The sequence below is a fragment of the Fringilla coelebs genome (assembly GCF_963513975.1).
Source record: "Fringilla coelebs genome assembly, chromosome: Z".
Classification (NCBI taxonomy): domain Eukaryota; kingdom Metazoa; phylum Chordata; class Aves; order Passeriformes; family Fringillidae; genus Fringilla; species Fringilla coelebs.
The window spans coordinates 26,783,009-26,805,729 of NC_140031.1; the positions used below are offsets into that span (position 1 = coordinate 26,783,009).

Genomic DNA, 22,721 nt, shown 5'->3' on the forward strand with positions numbered 1-22,721 from the left:
TCTTCCCCTGCAGAGTTCAGCCACTGTGTCACCCACACCAGCTCCAGAGGTGATGGCTACCAAGTTATCGCTGTGCTCTCACTTGACCTTATACCTGCTGGTATCACCTGCCCACGCAGATACTGATCAAGGTGTCTTTATACACACTGCACGATACAAGTGCGAGGTAACGCGTGAAGGGAGGATGGAGTCCAGCAGGACGCCAGCAGCCCCACGACACAGCAGCTGAGCTGCGGCCACTGGGATGTTTACTGGGGCGTCACACCTCTGCCTGGGCCAGGCCGTGTTGATCGCCTGCCCAAACCTGACCTGCCCAACCCAGGGACCACTGGGCTTACACATGGCCTCTCCGGATCGATTCCGCCTTGCTGTCGCAGACCTCGTCCAGCATCACCAGCATGGACACGGCCTGCGCTGGCCGCTGCGCGGCACGGAGGGTGGGCAGAGGCCGCAGGACAGCCGCGGAGCAGCCCGCGACCGGAGGCCTGGCCATTCTGTTGTGCGGAACCTACGGGCAGCACGACTGAGCCGAGCCCCGCAGCACCTCCGGCTGTCAGGCCGCCCAGGGCCCGCGCCGTGCATCCGACGGCGACCGGCCTGGACGGGGCCCGCCTTTCCCGCCGCAGGCCAGCCCGGTGGGGGAGGGAGGAGCGCGAAGGCAAGGGTGGCCGCTCCCTCGGGGTAGCAAGGATTTAGCGGCCACGGACCCCCCGGAGCAGGAGTGGGGGAGGCGCGGCAGGAGGAGCGACGCCAGCCTGGTGCTGCCCGCCAAAACGAGCGGGGTGGCGGGACGGGACGGGGCAGAAGCGCGCAGACTGCTCTCCCAGCTGCCCCCCGCCTGCCGCGATGCCCAGTGACACCCCGGCCTTCAGCAAGCCCCCGGACGTCGTGGGCCCGGGGGACAAGGCGAACAGCTTCGGGAAGGCGGCGGCCCCCATGGCGGCCGCCCCGGCGGACAGGGGAGCCGCTGCAGCGGGGAAGAAGCGGCCGCGACTGCCCAAGTGTGCCCGCTGCCGCAACCACGGTTACTCCTCGCCGCTGAAGGGGCACAAGCGCTTCTGCATGTGGCGGGACTGCCAGTGCAACAAGTGCAGCCTAATCGCCGAGCGGCAGCGCGTCATGGCAGCGCAGGTGAGCTGTGTCCGAGCGGGGTGTGCTCCGCGCCCGGGGGTTTCGGGGCCGTGCGGCCGCGCCGGGATGCGGTGCGCTGCGAGACCGCAGCCGCCGGTAGCCTCGCCCCGGACAGGAGCCAGGAGTTACACCGCTCTCTTCCTATGTTAGTGAGACTTGTCGCTGTATTTCTCGCAAGTTATTTAATTTTTGTTTTTTCCATAAAAAATGGGAGATGCCCCAAAGGCGCGGAGGATTGTAGCCGGGGCGAGCGGCAGCGGTGAGCGGTCAGGTGCACCTGCCGGGCACGGCCGAGCGCCGCTCCCCTGGGCCGGGTACCGTCCGGCCCTGCGGACAGCTCCCAGGGGGCTGTAGAACCTGCACGGAGCAGGACCTCAGTTACCGTCAGTGGCCGTTTTCCTGCTTGCTTTTAACTAGAAAATGAATAATCTAGCGAACAAATTGCTTATCGAGAGTAATTGTGCTGGTGGTTTCAGACTCGGTGTAAACTGCGTTTCCTGATGGTGGTGGCTTCAGTTGAGCGCATTTCGAACTTTTTGGGGATTTTTAAAATTTTAGGGGGATTTTTTTTTAATTTTTTGGGGGGTTTTTTCGAAATTTGGTGTGTAACAGTTCTTCACATAGCTGTGTAGGTGGCTCATCTTAAATCTCAACGAGGGTTCAGTATTTTGAGGGCTAAGAAAAACGGTGTCCAGTCCAGGGTCGGAATAACATTTTCGTTGGGTCGACTCACTGAAGTCACAATTCCGGCAGTGTAAATATAGGGCTCTATTAACCCTTGTGATCTTTATCTAGCAAACTTTATTAAAGGAGCTCCTGGGTGTGTACTGGAGCGGCTGCTGGAGTAGTTGAGCTCTGCGAGGGGCATTTTACTCCCTCATTAGTGCTAACGATCACCTGCCAGCACATAATTGACGAGGCTTTAGAGCTCCTGGTGCGACTGAAGGTACATCATGGTGATACCAGACCCACCCATCAGTTTGCAATTGCTGTCTGCTCAGAGCTTTGTGATCCCGGATAAAATGTGTGTCGGGCTGACAGGTTTTAAAAGCCTAAGCAGCTCTAGGTTAAATCCTAGCTTTTTTGGTTTTGTTTTGTTTTGTTTTGTTATTTATTCAGTGCAGGTATATAAAACGTCCTCAGAACTCAATGGGAGTAAATTTTCGTTCATTTAAGCAATCCCTCCTTATTGGTAGTATGGCAGTCCAGAAATTATGCCCAGGTTACATGCACTTTCTCTGCCTGGTGTGAACCTTGGAAAAATAAAAGTGAATCGCTTTGCTGTCTGCCTCGGGGAAGGGAGCACAAAGTGTCCCCGTGCAAAGTGTCCCCGTCGGCCCAGAATCTTGCTGCTCAGCTGCTTCTGTCAGGCAGTGGGTGCCTCCTGCTAGCAGGCTCCGGTGATGATCCTCCTGAGGGTATTCTCTTCCCTGCCTAGTATTTGAAAGTAGCTTTGAAAGCCTCCCTAGCTAATCCTTATCTGCGTAGGAGTTACACATTGAAAGTCTGTCTTTCCCCATTTTGATATATTTCTGCAGTAAGCCCCTTGATGCTGGTGGAATTTTACAGGTCAAGGTTACTGGCTTGTGAGTTGAAGTTCCAGTGGTGTTTGCAAGTCTGCGCCTTCTGTACGGGATGTTTCTTATTGCAAGGGCTAATACTAACTAACAGAATTATAAATTTGTATTAGGAAAAAGTGTGGCTGTTGAACATGAAAATGTAAGGAAGTCCTGTCCCAGATACCCAGGAGAATTTCTGGCAAGTAATGCCCATGATCCCAGTCTATAAACTGGAACAAATTTCTGAGGCTCAAGTAAAGATGGAAATCAGTCACCTCACAAAGTAGAAGGGTATGTAGCTGTAGCAGTGTCATATATACTCCCCAAACACTTATGGCATGGTGTTAAATTGATCTGCTAGATCGGATGAAGCAGAAGGGGCTGTCTGCAAGCAATGACTATGGTTTGTTTGCACCCATGTCCAGACTGTCTAGTGCCTATAGGCTTGGCCAGTGCCAGCGAGGCTTTGGAACGCTGTCAGTATTAGAAAAGAAATGGGATGCTCCAGCTTCTTCACACTTGCCCAGCACTCTTCAATGTGTGTGATGCTGAGATTCTTGCAGGATGGTACCCTACGTTTGCTGTGCTTCTTCCATAATGGTTCTCTCTGTACACCGTACTGTATGATGAAATTTCCTTGAAGGACAACATTTCCAGCAGAGCCAGCAGGGAATCTAGCAGGCCTGGATAGAGCAGCAGATTACAGGTACAAGCCCTCATGAAAAGCTGCTTGATATTGATAAGAGGCACAGCAGAACCCTGCAAGCAGACTAACTTCGTGACCCCAGCAGCTGTGTATCAGCAGAGGGGAGGGTAGTGACTACACTTTCCACAGTGTGCTTGTCCCAAGAGCAGCTGTGTTGGGGGAGTTCAGTCAGCTGCAACACGTATTAATCTGGCCTCAGTGGAGGAAGATGTATATGTCACCAGCATTTCATAGGTTTGTTCATTTGTGCTTGTACACAAAATGGAGTTGGTTTTTGCTTACATACTTCTTTGCCCATTGGCTGGGTTGTGTGAAGGGCCTAGAGAGTAAGCCAGGTGAGGAGTGGCTGAGAGAGCTGGCTTTGTCTAGCCTGGAGAAAAGAGTGCTCAGGAGGGACCTTCTGCAACTGCGTGAAAGGAGGTTGTGGGTTGGCCTCTTCTTCCAGGCAGCCACTAGTGACAGGCTGAGAGGAGATGGGCTCAAGCTAGGCCAGGGGAGATTTGGGTTGACATCAGGAAGAGTAGGAAGAATTGTCAAGTACTGAAAACATGAGCTGTCCCTGGAGGTGTTCAAGAAACAACTGGACCTGATATTAAGTGCTGTGATATTAAGTTGATATTAAGTTGACATGGTGTTTGGTTGAAAACTGGACTCAATGGTCTTGGAGGTCTTTTCCAGCCTTAGTGATTATACGATCAGCACTACTCTACAGTACGAATAACCAGGTCTGAATCTGCATCGTTCACTGCTGCCGGTATAAATTGTGCTCAAAATCACAGAGCATACCCTATGTCTTCTCTTTTGTTCCTAGGTTGCCCTAAGAAGACAGCAAGCTCAGGAAGAGGAACTGGGAATCAGCCACCCAGTGCCCCTGCCCAGTGTCCCTGAGACGTTTGTTAAGAAGAACAGTGGTGGCAACTCTTGCCTCTCGCTGGAAAGCAGCAGCCCAATGCACTCAACCATGACAGCAGCTAGTACACCACCAGGTAAGGTGCTGGGAGAGCGGTGCTCACGGCTGAAGGCCATGGCCAACACTGCTGATGCCTGCTGTTCACACCTGTTCCTTCTTTGTAGTGACAGGGTTACGGAGAGTCCTCTCCCCAACAGCATTGTACTTTTGGTACAGTTAGTGGAAGGGAAGGATCCAGTATCAGTCTTAAGTATTTTATTTGATTATTTTTACTTGAAAATCGAAAATTTATTTTGCACAGACTGGTGCTGTAATAAAATTCGATAGGGTGTGTGATTGCAAGTAGAGAATTATGGAAGCCTTTGTCCTTTTTCCCAAAACATGTACTTCTGCTACAGTCATAGTAAGTGGGTTTTGGCTGCCTGTGTAGTTTCTTCAAAATTCAAGAGTTTCCAGAACTGCATAGAAAGAAGCCAGGTCCGTAGGTAATGTTATTGACCCCAGCAGCAAAGATCTGCCCGCCTTACAAAACCCGGTGTTGTGGCACATCGGTTCTGTGTGGCATGGTGTGATGAACTATGAAAGATGATGTAGTCCCTCTCTTTTACTACAATTACTGTATTGCATTTAACACTTGCAAAACAAAACCCCAAAAAAACCAACAACAAGAAACAGTATTTGTCTGTATATTCAGTGAAAGCATGGCTAAGCAAAGATGGCATTTGAATATGCTAGGCGAGTGAAGACTCTAGGCAAAATGTTTTTTCCTATGCAAATTGCTTTTTCCACTTTCTAACTATGCCTGACAGATACAGTGATTGAACATATAGAAGAAAGAAGAAAGAAGCTGGTGTAATTGATTTCTTGTGAATAGACAGAAAAAAGCAAATACAGATAAAAGGAAAAGGAAGTTTCATTCATTTTTAATAATCTATGCACATGCCAGTAACACAGGTGAATATACTTGCCAGATAGAAAGGTAGTTCTAAAGTGGGCAATGCCTTGCATTAATTAATAAAAGGAAAATGCATGTGTGTGTCTCTCAAGTGACGCTGTTCTGTTTTGCAGGCCATTAAAAGTATGTCAGATGGATTTGTTGCATCTAGTGCAGACAGGCAGTTTCAGACCATTGTAAAGGAATTTTGTTGGGAAGCTTTTAAAAGAACTGCTTAATAAAGCAATAAATAGCTTTTTATTAGCTTTTTTTGTTTTCATTATGTTAGTGTCACCTTTGAATTGATGCAGTTACTCCTTTCATATTTGCATTACTGCATGCTTTGTCTATAGACATGGAAAAAGCTGGCTAAAGATTAAAGTAGTATATTCAGTAATATATAGGGATTGTGTGTAACTCAGGAGAACAAGAAGATCCTTGCTTGTACAGAAGGGCCAAAGAACGAAAACATTTTACTATTGACAAAACTGTCATAAGCTTTGATCTTAATGTTTTTAAAACGACAGTATTTCATTTATTAATCCCATTTTAATAATTGCTAGTTAATTTAGTTAAATAACGAAAAGCGTTGACCAAACAGGCTTAAGGCAATTCCCATGCTTGAAAAAGTACTTGAAAACATAAAAATGCCTAATTTTAAAGCATTTTGAATTGTTTAACTGTTTTCTTACAATGGAATTTGAGCAATTTAAATACATTGTTTCTCAAGCATTTTACTAAATAACTAACTGTTATTATTTGTGTCCAAATAAATAACTGTTTGTTAGTGACAACATTTGAAATACACAGCTGCATCTCCAGAAAGAAGGTGTGATTCAAGTCAAGAATCACAACAGCATCAACCTTGTTCACCAGAAATGGAAGCGTCTGCAAATGAATAGGAAATCAGGTCCATAGTTTTGCCTTTGGACACCTGAGTAGCAACAGACATTGTGCTTAGCTCAGACGTGACTACACTGTATAAATGAAGTTACGTCCCTAATAGTTTTGGTAGGTTCAACTGCTGAAAGCAGTGTAACTACTCAAGGGATTTGGCTTTATACCAGTGACTGCTGGCTCTGAAGCTGGAGAGAGTTATGTGCATTTATCCAGATCCGTAGGGTAGCTTTGTTAGGTGTCTGAGTACAGACTTTGGTGAGGATCATAGCCTAAATATCCCCATGTTTTTGTTTTTAGCATATAGTGATCTTTTTTTCAGATGAAAAATTGCCATGCAGCAGAAGTTCTGGCTTTAGATGTTGAGTTGTTTCAGGACCAGGTACTTGATGGATTATTGTATTGCTGTTTTATGATTTTATTACTAGCCTAAACTGCAAGCAAAACGAGAGATCCCCTCGGAGCAAGTGTCATTGTCTCAGGTTGGTAGGCTGAGGCGCTGATTTTCCGAGAACTTACAGTAATTATTAAAGGAAGCAGGGAAAGTGAAACCCTTCATTGCAAGGGGAGTCAGCAGTTCTCTGAAAGCCCCAGGGGAAGCAGTGACTTCTGGGAGTACAATGTGTCCTGTATGATTCACATTAGATTGGGCAAGAGCGGTAATTCTGTTCCTCCTCTAAGGTTTTTGGCTTTTGAGGACTGTTCTTCTTTCAGACTCCCATCACATGGAGCATTGTTTTCCGGCAGAGGAGTGATGTGTTAAGGAGTCACACAAATCAGACATAGTGCCAGAGAGAGTGTCATTGCTTGCTGTATCCATTTTATTAGTAGATCAGAAATAGTGTGATGCTTGGATACCAGAGGCAGTTTTTCAGATCCTACTGTGACATCCCTGTTTTTGAAGAGGGAAAAAATGAATTATCATGTATCATGGTCATGGCACAGGTGTTTGAACATTAACCATGTCAGGCATGTTTACTTTGGATGGAGTGTATGTTCCCACTCAAAAGCAAACAGGGAATCTGCAGGGTAATTGGAAGGGAACAGACCATGGTCTTAGGGCATTAGTAGAGTGTCTTACAGACTGAATTTGTCATTCCTGTGCATTTCCCCTTAAAAAGTTGTAGATTGCTGAAAGAAAAGGCCATTTAATTGTACAGACCAGCAAAAGTCATTATCCCAGGGCATTTGATGTAATTGTCCTCACTTCTGTAGGATAGGTATATATAGCTTGTTAGGTTAACAGATATGCAAAGTATAGGAAAGATTATGGTGAAGCATGTAGAATGTGCTTTTGAGACATTCTCATTTTATAATATCTGTGTTATTCACTGGTTTGTGTCAATTTAGAGCCTCTGCCATTTTGATATTTAACAGTCATGGGGGTCAGAGAGGGGAAGCAGATGAGGTCACTAAACACTTTAGAGTTTACTGAAGACAAGAAAGCTGCTCATACTGAATGAAGGAGAATGCATTTCACCTTTGCTTCATTATATTTGATCATTGGGACTACTGTGTGACACAAAATGCCAGCTCCTGGTCCTGTGCTCTGTTGTGGTCGTTTCCCTGTTATATTTGCAATGACAGCAGTGTTCAGGTGCCTTCCTAGTATCTCTGGTTGACAAACATCATTTTCAACAATTGTGAATAGTAAGCTTGTATTTGTTATTTCCCTTTGTTACATTTATTATGTTTGACAGAAACAAAATAGTATTCTTTTTTTCTCTAAGTAGCTGCTGTCTTCACTTTGAAACTCTTTGACAAATAGAAGGGGTTTTTTCTACTCATAAAAACAGACCATAGTGGGGTCAGCAGTAATAGAATACCTAATGTATGATGGTACTGAGATCCCTTTGAATTTGCAGTGCCCTAGCTGTCTGCAAAAACCCTACCATGTCTTCTTTACTCTTCCTTTATTTTCTTGATCACTGTATTGTGATGTCAAAAATTGATACCAGATCTTGCAGCTGTTGTGCTGCATAGGTGATGAGTTAAAAAAAAAACCTAGTTGTTATAATGGAAAAATATCATAGCCTGGTTTAAAAAAGTGAGAAATTTTCTTTTTGAAAGAGAGCTGTTTAGCAGTATTTATAGTATAGTGTTGTGTGCTGTCAAAATTTCAGTTTCATCAAAGAAGCCTCATTTTAGTCAACTGATCGTGTGGATGCTGCTGTGGCCATTTCACTGTGAGAGTGCTTGGGGGTTGAAACAGGTTATCCAGAGAGGTTCTGGAGTCTCCATGTTTGGGGAGGCTCAGAACTTAGCTGGATAGTGTATAAGCAACATGATCCAACCGGGAAGCTGGTTTTGGTTTGAGTAAAGTTTGAGCCAGCTGGTCTCCAAAGATCCTTTCCAAACTAGACTGTTCTGTGATGAAATTTCTAATTGCTTCCATTGACACTAAGTCAACATACTTAAATTGGAAGTACTGTCAGCCTCAATACTGTAAGCATTTGCAAGCCTGTGAAAGAAATCTTAACTCTTTTGACCTAGTAATACTCAATGGTAGATATTTTTTTTAAACAAAGAGTTAGCATTGTGGAGATTGACTAGTGGTGGAGGGGATTGATGGTTCAGGTGGCAGCAGCCTCAACAAGGCTGGCAGTAAGAAGGCAGCATTAGCTGCCTTGCCTTCCTGTGCCAGGACTACCATGATGGGTGCATGCCCTCAGCGATCTTGGTGGCTCTGTTATCTGTCCATCCTCCTGCTCTTCGCTTTTCTCTTGGTGTCCTTGCTACTTTCTAAGAATGATTTTCTCCTGCTGCACCCGGCTGCTTCTTTACCAGTTTTAGTTGCTGGCTGCCTCCTGGTTCTGCCAACCCCTTTCCATTGCTTCTGGTGCTTTCCCCTGGCTTCTCCCAGAGTCAACAAATCTCTCTTAAAGAGTACAGTTAAACATGACCTGTCTTTACTGGATAGTAAAGCAAGCAAAGAGGGAAGTTTTGTGTCTTTCACCTGTGAATAACTAATGCATCATCGTCATCATCATTGGTTTTCTCCAGTTCATTGCAGTTAAGATGAGAAAAAAAGAATTACATTTGCATGTGTCTCTTGTAAGAGTTTGTGATCGTCTTAGCCCTCTTGGATTGACATGATTTCCATAGTGCAAGTTAGATATTGTCTTGGGAAGTAGTTGCTGGGAATGGTCTGCCTGTATAGTAGTTTTCTTAGTTACTAAATCTCTTTCAGGCTGGACTAAGTAAATATTACAGGAGCTTTGAACAATCTTCCCTTGATTTAGGATAAAATTTATCCCGAATAGGCTTTTTTAATCCCAGACTGATACAAGTATGCATTGAACAATGCCCTTCACAGTGTGGTGGCCATGGCTTTCTAATTTTCAATTTATATCAAAATAATGTGTTTCGCTCAGAGTTATGTAAGAAGGAGTTGGTTGTGAAACAAGAAGGGGTGGGCATTTCAGCTTCTCTCTGCTGCTTGGGGTTCACTGTACTTGGGAAAATGGTAGAGGAGTTCTGAGCATCTCATTATAAAAGGACATAGATAAATCTGAAAGGATAGAGGGAAGGGTGACAAAAATGATGTATTGCTTGTAGAAAAGGAGACTAAGGGTGGATATAAACAGTCTATAAATATTTGAGAGGTAATAATATGGAGGAGGGGGAGGGATTATTTACAGTGCTTGAGACAGCATAACAAGGAGCAACGGCTTGAAACTAAAAAAGGCAAAATTAGATTAGACACTAGACACTTTTTTTCCTAACGAGTAGTGCAATTAGCAGCGGAGTGACCTGCATAAGGACAAGGGGGTAAGTGAAGCGTAATCAGGAGAGGTGTTTAAGAGTGTGTTAGATTATGATCTCTAGTGATTAATATGGGGGTAAACTCTGATCAATGTGCAGGCAATGTAGATGACGGAAATCTCCTACAGCTTTGTCATCTCTTATATGATTCATTGCCTCTAGCCATTCCTTGACTGTGTTAAATAAATCATAATGTTACAGGGTTCTGCATCCCTGATTAGATGTTTCCAGTCAGTTCTCCAGTTCTCTTGCAAAGCTTGCAGTTTTCCTTCTCTTCTTTTCAAGCAATATTTGTTCCTGCAGCTTTGCATGCACACATTTGTGTAGGTGCCTCTGTTTTAACCGAGCTAATATTTGGAGTACTGTATATATCCATTCAGTGAAGCACTGACTCTGGTCAAAGCGCTGGTATTTCAGTTGTATTGGTGAAACAAGGTAGAAATAACAGCAGTTCTCAAAGTGTCTGAATGAAGAAGTTCTTATTTTCCTTTCAGACTTTCAGTCCTGTGTGATGATTCGCTGGAAGTGTAAAAACAAATGGAATTATAAACATATTTGGAAAATCCTCAGAGACGATTGATTTTCTTTTTTTGTGCAAGTGGTATTCAGAACATTGTCTAGGGCTGTCTTCATCAGAGGCAGGGGCTGGGGAGAGGTTTCTGCAGCGTGCTAGGAAAGCAAGGGTGCCAGGGACCAGTCATGACCTACCCCTACTTCCTTACTTTGAGAGAGAAAGACTGCTCAGCCCTGAAATGGAGGCAAACCACAGGAACCTCAGCAGTTACTTCTATCCTTTCACATTTCAGAAGAGATTTTTTTCCCCCGAAAGGATTTTCAATAGACCTTTATTTTAGAGGTTTATTTCATTTTCAAAAATACTTCACCATGGGGCTTTTTGTGTTTTCAGCATCTTGCTGTCCAAGTTTTTTCACACCACATGAAGATTAAAGACGTATATCTGTGCTTAGAGCAAGATAGCTGCCAAGTGGTGTTTGCTGTGTGCTGGACAAACTTTGCCGTGTACAGTGTCCTAGCACCAGATTTTCTTCCCACCTAAGGTAACAGGGCTGGTCAGCACATCTGATTGTTCTTTTTGCCTTGGAAACTCTTCCTCTGTAACGCTGGCATTTGCATATGTGCATTCAGATTTAGAGAGTTATCTGTGCCAGATTGTGCTTTCCATTTGTTATTATGAACACTGAGATAAGGAATGGAGCAGAAGCAGAAAATGTACTAGGAATTTCTAAGAATTTACTATCCATGGGCACATTATTCACTATCTGCAGATAACCTCTTGTTCCTTTCTGTGTCCTTGAAACAGTTATTGTAACTTCTCTGAATGTGTGGGGCTCTTTGTTTTAAAGAAAAGATATAAGTGAGGAGTGAAGGAGTACTGCACGCTTCCCTAACCGAGCACTGATTTGATTTCTTGCTTCTCCTTTTGTTTCACATGCTTTCTTGTACCTTGAAGACTGCTTTCATTTGCTTAATTTATCAAATAACTTTCTATTTCAGCCTGTTCAACCATTTTCCATTTACAGTAGATTGTCACTTAATAACATGAGAAGTATAATGCAGTTTTGAAGGTGTCTTTTGTAGAAATGCCTTTTCATATGCTTCTTCTCATTCCTCTGTTTTATTGAAGTTTACTGAACTTTCTTCTGAGTTTGAGTACCTGCTAGTCTTAATCAGGATTGTGAACAGCTCCTTTACTTAAATAACAAACACTGTTCATGCACATCTGTCCTGTGTTTTCTTGAAGAGCTTGCTGAGAGTTAGTTAAATACTGAGTTTAACTTCCTTTGCGGTGAGATCGGATGTCAGATTTTTCATTTTTTAATTCCTGTCTCCAGTCTTTATTGTACTATTTTGTTGTGTACAGGATAAGCCACTATTTGGTTATTTGGATGTCTTTAGTAATGGACACAACTGAACCTCAGCAGATGCTAAACCACTGTACTTCCAGTCACTGTGCATTTCTTCAGTTATGCATGAACACCATTCATTAGTGATCAGTTTGCATTAGTATTGAAGCCAATTTTGTGAGTGCAAATGTTGTTGCACCTATGCAATACTGGCAGTCATGCACAAAAGTTATGCACATCTGTGTGATTCTTGTTCTCTCAGTCAGGTGTGCTGGATGTCTGCAGCGTTTTATCACTACTCCTGCTTTTTTTTTTTTTTTTTTTGCATCACATATTAGGTAGAGTTAAAAAGCCTTCCTCTTATTTCCAGTTGGTCTGTTGTAGAAACTTTTGGGTTTCTGTCATGATAATAGCTTATAACCAAGCATGGGCTCCAGCTAATTCCAACCATCATCCTACTCCCTTTATTATTTTTAGTGTGAGGCATAGTGATTTTAACCTAGTCATATTTCCTCCAAGGTCTCCTATCTCAGACACTTGTGAAGCTTTCCCTCCCTTGTAATGTTTTCTTTGATCTCTCATTAATGACTTAAATCCCTTTAGATTTAATCCACACCGAGTTTCTTTCTCCTCCTCTGAATTTGCTTCTTTGCCCCTACAGGTGTCTGGGCTGTTTTCCATCATTGTCCAGAAATCTGTTTTTCCTACCTAATTTCCTATAATTTTTAATTTCTTTCTCTGTTTTTTAAAAATTGTGGTTTTACTTTTGTCTCCATTACTCATTTAGTAGCATGTTGGATTTGGTAGCAAGAACACAAAGAGTTAACCATTTGTAAATTTCCTTCTCAAGTCAGATATCTCAAGATGAATAATAACATGTAGACATAGATATGCACACACTAGTCATACTCCCAGCTTTTATACTGAGGATTGAAAATGGTCCTTGTTACTCATGCTCTTAATTTTCTGAAGCACTGATTGTATTGGTCCTGATCCCGTTAGCTGTCACACATGCTAATAACTTGAGATATGTAAATAATGCTGTTGTATCAGTTCAGTGTGGACAAACATATGCTAGAACATTAAAACAGTGCCTACCACCTTCACAGAGTTGAAGCCATATTCAAAGATTTTGAATGTATTTTCTTTACCAAAGCCATTCATATTTTTTTCCACTTAAGATTTGAATATGATCACTGTAGCTGTGTTATAATGACCAAAAGTGCAAGAAAAGAAAGACCAATCACTACCCCTCAGCTCACGTAAAAAGATCGCCTACTTCGCTATAGTCAGTGACAGAGACATTGAAAGGTGAATTTGCTGCCATAGATATCTTATTGAAGGCCTGGAGCTTAAATTAATTGTGGACATAAAATATTATTTTCTGTAGGTTTTATTTCTACTGCTGTATTAGGAGGATTGTTAAGTTGCATGCTAAATGTTTGCAGCAGATCATTTTTATTAAGTGTACACTAAATGTGAACAAAATGTTCCTTCTCCAGTTCTACTGAAATCAGGCGTATTTCAGCTTCTCTTAGCTGGATCTGGACTGCGGCTCTGTGTGGGACTGAGAAATTTACTATGCCAGGCTGCAGTCTTCTGGATGAAATTGCTCTCTCCTTGTTTTTTTTTCTTTGCACAAATCACATTTTCTTTAAAAAAAATGCAGATTTCTGTGAAGATTAAAATTAACCAAAGATCTTGAAATTGAAAGGGTTTTTGAAATGTGTTAGAAACACACAAACAGAGTTAGCAATTATTTCACCCATTATGGAATAATAACTCTACAATGGAAGATGGGAATAAATGCTCAATAATTTTTTCTTGTCCTTGCTTTACAAAAAGATATGTAGTATTATAGCTTTATATGGAGATGGTGACATTCCAGTTCCAACAGGGGCTGAAATCAGCAGGACTGGACAAGTCATATGCAATATTAGGAAGACAAAAGAAAAAAAACCAACAACTTGGCTGAGGATATGGGAAGTCTCCCTTCCTGGAAATACTCCAGAACTGCCTGGACACAGTGCTGTACAATGTCTTGTAGGATGGCCCTGCTTGAGTAGGGTGGGTAGGCCAGATGACCCCCTGCCATCCCTTTCAACGTGACCCACTCTGTGATTTCCAGTAAGCCTTTTAACACTGAGAAAGTTCCTAAATCTCAAAAGAATGATGATGTCATGCCAGTGTTTCAAGAAAAGTGGATGTAGTAGGGTACATGGCTGCAAATCTATCAGCTTGACATCACTTTTTTGAAAGTAGTGGAACAATCCACAGCAAAATGAAATATGCAAGAAAGGGAGAAATGCAGCTGTCAAATGATGTTCACACAGCGTGAATTAACAGAAGGTTATGGATAAAAATTCTGTCAAGTTGGTAATCTTATATTGTTACAAAATTGTTTGGTGAAGTGCCGTACTGCAAGGCCTTTGATTTTTGTATCCCTTGGCATCTTGTTTAGGAACCTGAACTGACAGAAAGTTGGTATTGTATGTGTTACCTGGTTTTAAGGAAAATGGTCCTATTCATTTGTAGGTCTGTGTAGGAAATTTTAACACAGTAGTGTTTCTGGAGGCGTCTCACAGGGACATGCTCTTTGCTGTAATCATCCCATTGGTATCTTGGAAAGAAATCTGGCATCATCACAGGTTGTGCTGGTACGTGATGGAAAGCACTGCAGAAGACAAAAGTGCACTGTACTGGCAAGCACTGCAGAAGACAAAAGTGCAGTGCAGGGAGGCTTGGTTAGATGATGGTAACATGAAAGCAAAAACTGTTTTAACCCATATGAGAAGTGAAAAATTAAAAAGTCTGTCCCAGAGAAATACTGTTGCTGCACAGCTGGTGTTCCTGGGGGATACTGTGCTGAATGTTAGTGGTTCCTGGTGAAAGAGGACGAACTGGCACAGTCCTTCTAGGCGGGTATATGGTTGGGGAAGCTGGTGGGGTGATCATGGAACTAATACAAGTGGGACTCCTGCCCTGGGAGCATGGTGCATACCAGAAAGTCAGCTCAAAATGAATATTGGAAGGGAGGGCATCACTGAACCAAAACCAGTGTCTGTTTCCCTGTTCATACTGTTGCCTAGGTTTCTCTTTGTAGCTAATGGTGAGGATGTAGCAGTAGTCTGGACCGACACACCTGGACTTTAAGTTGGAAGAGCTCAGGCAGGAGACAAAGAAATTATTAAAAGACCAGAGAACATGTACTGGAGTGAAAGTCAGCCGTTTATTTTACACTTTAGTGATCTCCTTAGCTAATCTTTGTTTGATCTCCAATATGATTGTTCTGATTGCTTATGCCTTTGCCAGACTATGCCAGTTCCAGTTAAAGTTTTCTGTGTTATTTCATGGGGTAAGTTTGGTGTTGCAGCAGCAGCATTGGAGATGGAAAATTCTTGTGAATTCACCATAAGGCTCAAGAAGGCCTATAGGAAATAACCTGAGTTCTGAGGTCTCCCAGCTTCCCCTGAAATGTGTTGTCCCCTTTGCATAACGTTTATCCTAGAGTGTTTCTTTCTGGCAAGTTTTGTTCTTGTTAAAATCTATTGTCCCACTTAGAACTGGTTTAGCCCTTCAGAAGTAGAACTAGGTAAATGCCATTTTGCTCAAAGACCACTCTGGAGTTATTCCTGGAGGGGAGAAAAAAAAAATATTGATTCCTTCTAGATGAAATTGAATTCTTCCAGTCAAGTAGCCCTTGAGAAGCATGCCCTGTACCCATAGCCATTGCTGCCATTATGCGAGCTCTTTATTGATAATACTGGCTGAGCTCAACTGTCCAGCAGCTGCACCTAGCAAGGAGTTTTTCATGACACCCATACAGCCTGAGTTTTCAGACCCACTGCAGGAAAGCTGCAATGACTGGTTGTTTTGTCTTGCTGTGGTGGGAGTAGGTGAAAAGCAAATGATAGGAGTTGGCAGGTGATACGGCATAGCTGTGATAAAGAGGTGGAATAGATTGGTCCTTGTACACTTCAGTTTCAGGGAAGAGGCCAGAGGCCTACAAGAGGCTCAGAGGTGTTACACCACACACTTTGGGGTTGGTTTGTTTGTTTGTTTGTTTGTTTTAAATGTGTATTCCTGCTTTGAGAAGAATTATGTAAGTTTCTAGTTTGGGTTGGAGAGATACTGTGGTGTCAGTAAGGTGTTTTGGCTATTCCTGACCTGGAGACATAGCTGCAGTTAGCCTTTATGTCTCAAGTCTCATTACTTGATATTTTTCTGTTTCTAACAGGTGTTAGAGCACAGCTCCATAGCCAGGACTGTCAGGGAAGGTAATCTGAACAGAAAGGAAGGAGAATCACCAGAATTTAATGTTTGAGCTCAACGTAGCCGTAACAATTGCCGTAACATTGGCAGTTGATAGAGGGAGGAGGAGACGCAGTTTTCTGAAAAGCTTTCTGGTCAAAATAATTGGGAGTGCTGCAAATCTGGCTTTCAATAGGAGAATGAAAGTAAAAGAGCTCGTACATCTCAGAAATCAGGTTCTAGGACAGGGGTACAAGCACGGTCTCCCCTTCTGCTCTGGACCCTGCTTGTTGCTTGTGTTTGCTGGCTCATCTTGGTTACAGAGTGGTTTCCACCTCCCCACTGCCTGAGAGGCAGTACAGAGTGAAGGCCCAGAGATCTGCAAACTGCAGAGAAACACAGAGAAGAGTTTTATTTTTGCAGCAGTGCCTTGAGTAGCTACCTGTTAGCATTCAGGGTTACTTTTAGGAATCCAGGATCTCCTGGTTCAGTCTTCTTTTAAGGGGAGAAGGCTTTCACTGACAGATTTGAAAGGCATGATTCTGCATACCTTGTGCTACAGCAGTTCATACTGTTCACTTTTGGTCCAAAGTAAATACCTGGTCCTTGATGTTTGCTTCTATTTCTCATGATAGAAAAGTGTCTCAGATTTTCTGATTCCTGGGAAGTTTGTTTATTGAACAATGCAGTTCAAAAGCACCAAAGCCTCTTTTTTGTACTGCAATTTCCTAAGTCATAATTTCATCAATATGTCTTTGCAGTTAGGGATATGAGTTGAGAGTTTTATACATACAAGCACCTATATGAGAGGTTTTAAGATAAAGCACTCTCTGGAGTGTATAGGGAACTAAGGGGAAAACAAAAGTCAGGATAACAGGGCATTATCTCTCCTGTTTTCTTGAGTGCCCTGCTTCTCTGTCACCTGCAGTTCTAGTGCCCTTAGGAAGAAGAGGGGCGTAGTACATGGACTTACAGTGCAGTGAAGCTCTTAGCCAAAGCAGGTAGTGCTGGGATGTTGATCACTGCCTGGTCCTTTTCTGGGAGCTTTGAGAGTAGTGAAGACAAAATCCTGGTTCTTTGCACATTCACATCAGTCTACATAAAGGACAATCCCTGTGAATGTCATACTGGACCAAATTTGTCTGTCGAGAACCTATACTGCATTAACCAAAGCTCCGAAAGGGGGGTTGGGTGGTTTGTATTCTGCATAGTGAAGGAGCAGTAAATGGACTTTGTGTGAAAGAGCAGGGATCAGCAGGTTATAAAGCTGTGAAAACAAGATGAAATAGTCTCTGTGGAGAAAGAGGAGAAAGATAAAAGGTGGCACTGGAGAAGAGAGCAGCTGGGGTTGTCTTCAGAGCCTGATGTTCTGGTTTTGCTGCTTGTTGCTGTCATGCTTCTTAAATTCCCACTGAAAGACTCCAGCCTTTTCCTGTTCCCTTCCTTCTGTTACTGGAAGGGTTTCCTTTCCATTTCTTACTTGATCTAAAGCAGGGAGTGGGAATAGGGAAGGTGTTCATGTGTAATATTTTGTACGGTATCACTATGCAAGGTACAAATAATAAATCACACGCTACATGCTTAGACAATTTACTGCCGGGTTTTGTATATGCTGTGACAAGTGATCAAAAGGTCAAAAAAGCTTCCTTAACAAATTTGATAAGATAATGCAGTGAGCTGTAACATCATGAAGTCCTGGGGGCCATAGACCAGAATAGAAGAAATAATTATGCATGGTAATGGGTAATTACAGATAATGGCCTTTTTTGGGGGTGGCAGAAAATTATACAACCCCACAGCCTTGCCTGAAATGAACATTGTCTAGCACATTAACTTTATATCAAGTTAAAAGTTCAGTGCTGGAACCAAAGATAATCCACAACTTCTAATACCAAGAGAATAGAAATACTCCTCTCAAAGACAGAGCACGCCATGGGGGTTTTGTTCCTTGGAAGGCAGCGTTTCTCAGCAGAAAGTAATAGTGCCAGCTTTCTTTGACATCTGAAATAGCTCTGTCATGATTGTCTGGTGGGAGAAACACATTGTACCAGAGTTTCTGATTATGATGTTAGGGAGTGATTTCACACTGGCCTTGTTCAAGGCTACTGTCCAACCTCAAAGCCAGATACGAATTGAACTAAACTAATGCATTGCAAGACTTAATATTGCTAAACCAGCTAATAGGAGCATGTCAATGCTTTATGTACTGAGCAAGGAGAAGTTGTCAGATACAAGATTCTTTTGAGGTAAGAAGGCAGGTGTTTCCTGACTGAATAATTTTTGTGTGTGTTTTAATGGTGTAGCTGTCCCTCTGCAGAAGCTGTGTTGCAGGAAGTATTAAAACTCGTGAAAACAGTCACTCTAAATTGAAAACTGCAAGAAATGTAAACTTACCAGTAGTTGAGCTTGCTTACTGGGCAATGCTTACCTGCTTGTGGAGTCACTGTGTTCCTTGAGTAGTCACAGTTCTGTATTTTCAACAGCAGAGCTGTGTATGTGCAGAGTCTCTGTAGGCAAAGAAAAAAACCAAAACTGTGAACCATTAGTTAATATAAGAACACATGTCAGTAAATGAGGGCGGTGAAATTCTCGTAATTGCCACAATGCATATTTCTGAAATGCCCAGTCAGCTGGAGACTAACCCAGTCTAATGCCACATGACTAAATTGAACCATGCTATGGCATGCTCCCAGACATGGAAATGTGGCTCTGCTATCCTGATTTATAAAACAGTTACTGGTGTGCATCTCTCACAAGTAAGATGACTAATAATTTCCCCCAGATTTCTTTGTGTTTCAGTAACCATTCCCAGTAGGCACTTTGGTGCTACCATCCTGTTTTACATCCTAAGAAAGTCTATTAGTATGGACTCTATGTCATTTGACCTCATATCAGAGGCTTACCCACACATGCTTAAATTACCATTGCCAGCACATAATAAGATGTAAAACTGGCCCTTAACAGTACCAGTAGGAATAGAAAATACTCCATGCTTTTATGCGGCCTTCAGATTTCAGTGTTTTTACTTCTCACTATATAACCTTAAAAATACATTTGCATCTGTGAGAAGGAGATGATGATGGAAATTCCTGTAAATTACCTGGCCTTTCTCCTTTCTTCTCCCAAATGATCTATATACTGGCTTCTGCGTTGATTTTGCCATGCATATCCGTAATTTGTGTAAATCACCATAGCTTTATTGAAGTAAATGGTCTGAGACTGGTTTACATTACCTAAGGACTGGACCAGTGTTTTTCACTGTGCTCTGCTAAGCAAAAGCAGGAGCCCATCATAGGTTACTGAATGTAAAACCATATATATGTAACTGACCCCTAGTACTCACCTTCTTTAAAAGAAAATACCAGCCACCCTGAAATGAATTACTGGTTAACTACTATTAATATGCCATAGAGTCGGGGAGTCGTCTACAACACTGAAAGATCAATACCAGTATTTATTGTGCATCATATTGATCTTCTATGAAAGAGTGGGCCATATTTCTTACTGTGTACATAGTGCAAAAAAGTAGCATCGGTTCTCTACAGGACTTAGTAAAGACATAGAAAATAACTTAAGAGATCCAAGGGCACGCCTGCATGAAGAGGTACTGTTGTCTTTGTTGTAAAAGTGTTGCTCAGGGAGGAAGAGATGACCCTACATAGTAGATTTGGCATTCCAAAATCTTAGTGAGAATTTAAACTGCTTTCTTTTTTTGTTACTGTTACGCTATTTTCTGTATCTCCTTGTACAGGCTCAGTCCCATTTTTGATCATGTTGTATTTGCAGCTTCCAAAATATTAAATTTGTGTGTAATAGCAAGGGAAAGGCCCAGGTGCCCTTCCTACTATTTCCGTCTGGGGAGTGAAGATAGCCAAGGCATAAGCACAGCTCCTGCAGCAGATCTCATTTTTTAAGCGCAGGTGGAGGGGCAGAGTGGAAGCTACAGGGCAGTAGGGGTTACCTTCTTGAGAGCTTAATAACTCAAAAATTTCACCTTGTTATGCAGGTGTTGTAATGCTGCAAGCTCTAAGGCAGGGGAGGACCCTCTTCTTGCAGAAGAGCCATTCAGCTGTGTTGAATTTGGAAGAAAGAAAGAAATCAGCTGAAAGCTTCTTCCTTAACCTTGGTGTTCTCTACTTGCTGGCAGAAGACAGTCAGTCGCAGGCTGACAGCCTCCCCTAAGGAGACCACTTACTTGGTTGAGTGGCTGGAGGCATGGCTGTAGGAAGGTTCAGCCAGTCGGTAGGAGTCTTCCCTTACAGATATGGGCCAAGGACCAGCCTGAGGAACCCCAGCTAGAGAGTTACAGATGTTGGTTCCTACAGATCTGTCCTTCCACATTTAGAAGTGTGGTGTCTCATGGGATTTAGGGAAAACTAACTCTTCTGTCTGTATTTCCTGCGGTGTCACAGGAGTCCTAGTTCTTCAAGGAGCTGGATGTGTGTTTCCCTTCATTTGAACTTTTGCCTTTCCCTTTGCTTCTATTTTTTGTTGTTAATCTGCTGGGGCACGTCTTTGTGATGTGGCTCTGCGGCTCAGAATGGTTGTGTGCTGGAGATGTTACAAGGACTATGGATTTCATAACTCTGGGTTTATAAGGGAAAAATGTCCCAGGCTGCTGATGCTTGGGGATTTATGGATATGGGTGCCTGAGTTGCTGAATGAGCCAGCTCTGCAGACCAGCTTTGGAGAGAGCAGCTGATAGTGGTGAAAAGACTTGGACCATGGAGCAACAGCCGAAAGAAAGCAGAGAACACTTCTAGTGGGTTTTAACAGCCCTGACTCTGAACCATTGGTGGGTGTTTTGCAGCTACATAAAAGAAAATGTGGGACAAGTCAAGCCTTTTGCGCTGCTGGTGCCAAATGATGGTAGCCCAAACCACAGATAGAAGATAGAAAGACAAAAGAAGGATCAAAAAGCTTTTTTTTCCCCTCCTCATTAATGCAGCAGAATACTGCTACTGCTGCTCTTCAGGAGGGAGCTGTAGTGCTAACAGCCACTGGAATGTCACAGAAGTATCAGGAATATCAGGAATGGTGGTGTGATTTGGTGGATAGCTATGGGTAATTTCTGTTCTAGCCTAGCCTATCTTGTCCCATGTTAGGAAGTGTAGTGCATAAGACCTTTCCAAAAGTTGCAACAAAAGCTGTTACTTTCTCCCCCTCTTCCTTTTAGCTGCTGGCACCCAGGATGACTGATCTCTCCTGTTTATTAGAGAATCAGAATCACAGGATCATTTAGATTGAAAGAGGATTGTCAAGATCGTTGAGTCCAGCCTTTGATCCATCACCACCTTGTCAACTTGACCGTAGCACCTAGTGTCACATCCAGTCATTCCTTGATATCCTCCAGGAATGGTGATACCACCTCCCTGGTCAGCCCATTCCAATGCTTAACAACCCTTTCCATAAAGTTCTTTCTGATGTCCAGCCTGAACCTTCATTGGCACAGCTTGAGGTTGTCTCATGCCATTCTGCCATTTTGTACCTGGGAAAAGAGTCCTAACCCCCCCGGCTACAGCCTACTTTCAGGCAGTTGTAGACAGCGATAAGGAAGCCTCCTTTACTCCAGCCTTAACAACCCCAGTCACTCCTCATTGAACAGGTGTTCCAGAACCTTCCCCTGCTCCATTGCCCTTCTCTGGACATGCTCCAGTACCTCAATGTCTTTCTTGGAGTGAGGGGCCCAGCTGAAAATAGTACTTAAGGTGTGGGCTCACCAGTGTGGGCCAACTACAGGGGGGCAATCCCTGCCCTGCTCCTGCTGGCCACACTGTTGCTGGTACAGGCCAGGATGCCATTGCCCTTCTTGCCCACCTGGGCACTGCTGGCTCATGTTCAGCTGCTGTCACCAGCACCCCCAGCTCCTTTCCCTGTGGGCAGCTTTGCAGCCACTCTGCCCCAGCCTGTGGCACTGCCTGGGGTTGCTGTGACCCAAGGGCAGGACCTGGTACTGGGCTTTGCTGAACCTCACACCACTGGCCTTGGCCCATGATCCAGCCTGTCCAGATCCCTCTGCAGAGTCTTCCTGCCCCCCAGCAGACCAGCACTTCTGTCTGACTCAGTGTTGTCTGTGAACTGGCTGAGGATAATCGTGATCCCCTCATCCAGATCATGCAGGTGTAAAAAGACCTCATCTTCCTGGTGCTAGTATTTTTAATGGGGAGTAGTAGCCCTTCTAATACTGCATTGTAAATTGAAAGGCACTGCAGAGATTTTAGAAGAAATCACACATATGTGCAGCATAATACAGCCTTGTGAGAAGTTCGGCAGATGACTGCCTTGCATGTGTCTGTCATGTGAAATCTGTATCCCAGCAAGGAATGTGTTGGAGGATTTTACTTTTGGCTTCTATTTTGCAACATTTAAAGCAGAGCAACTGGAATGCAGCTTTATTTGAGAGGTAAATTTAGGGAAGGGAGTCAAGCTTGCGCTGTGTCTGTGGTCTAAATTCTGATTTTATCAGATGCAGACAAAAGGATCTAAGAGTCTTGCCTAGAAGCAGAATAATAACAATTTAAAAAATTATAAAAATGAAAAAGAAACTCTGACAAGTCTTCTGTGGCATTGCAGGCACTTTTGTTTTATGTGCAAATTAGAGAAATACTCCAGATGAACAAGGTCAGCTGACATGGTTCTGCAGAAAAATCAGGTGCAGGAAGCATAAAACAGTCTTTGCTAATAAATAGTTCATTGATGTCAA

At 43.2% G+C, this 22,721-nt stretch overlaps 1 protein-coding gene across 1 annotated transcript in view; it reads left to right on the forward strand.

The window, feature by feature from the left end:
- Positions 1-846: 846 nt before the first annotated feature.
- DMRT1 (doublesex and mab-3 related transcription factor 1) overlaps positions 847-22,721 on the forward strand; it is a gene marked incomplete at both ends in the record, with an annotated part of 58,092 nt that continues 36,217 nt past the window's right edge. The window contains 2 exons of the mRNA XM_084224856.1: positions 847-1,131; positions 4,208-4,382. Coding sequence (XP_084080982.1) covers positions 847-1,131; positions 4,208-4,382 — 460 coding nt within the window. The remainder of the gene's footprint in view (positions 1,132-4,207; positions 4,383-22,721) is intronic.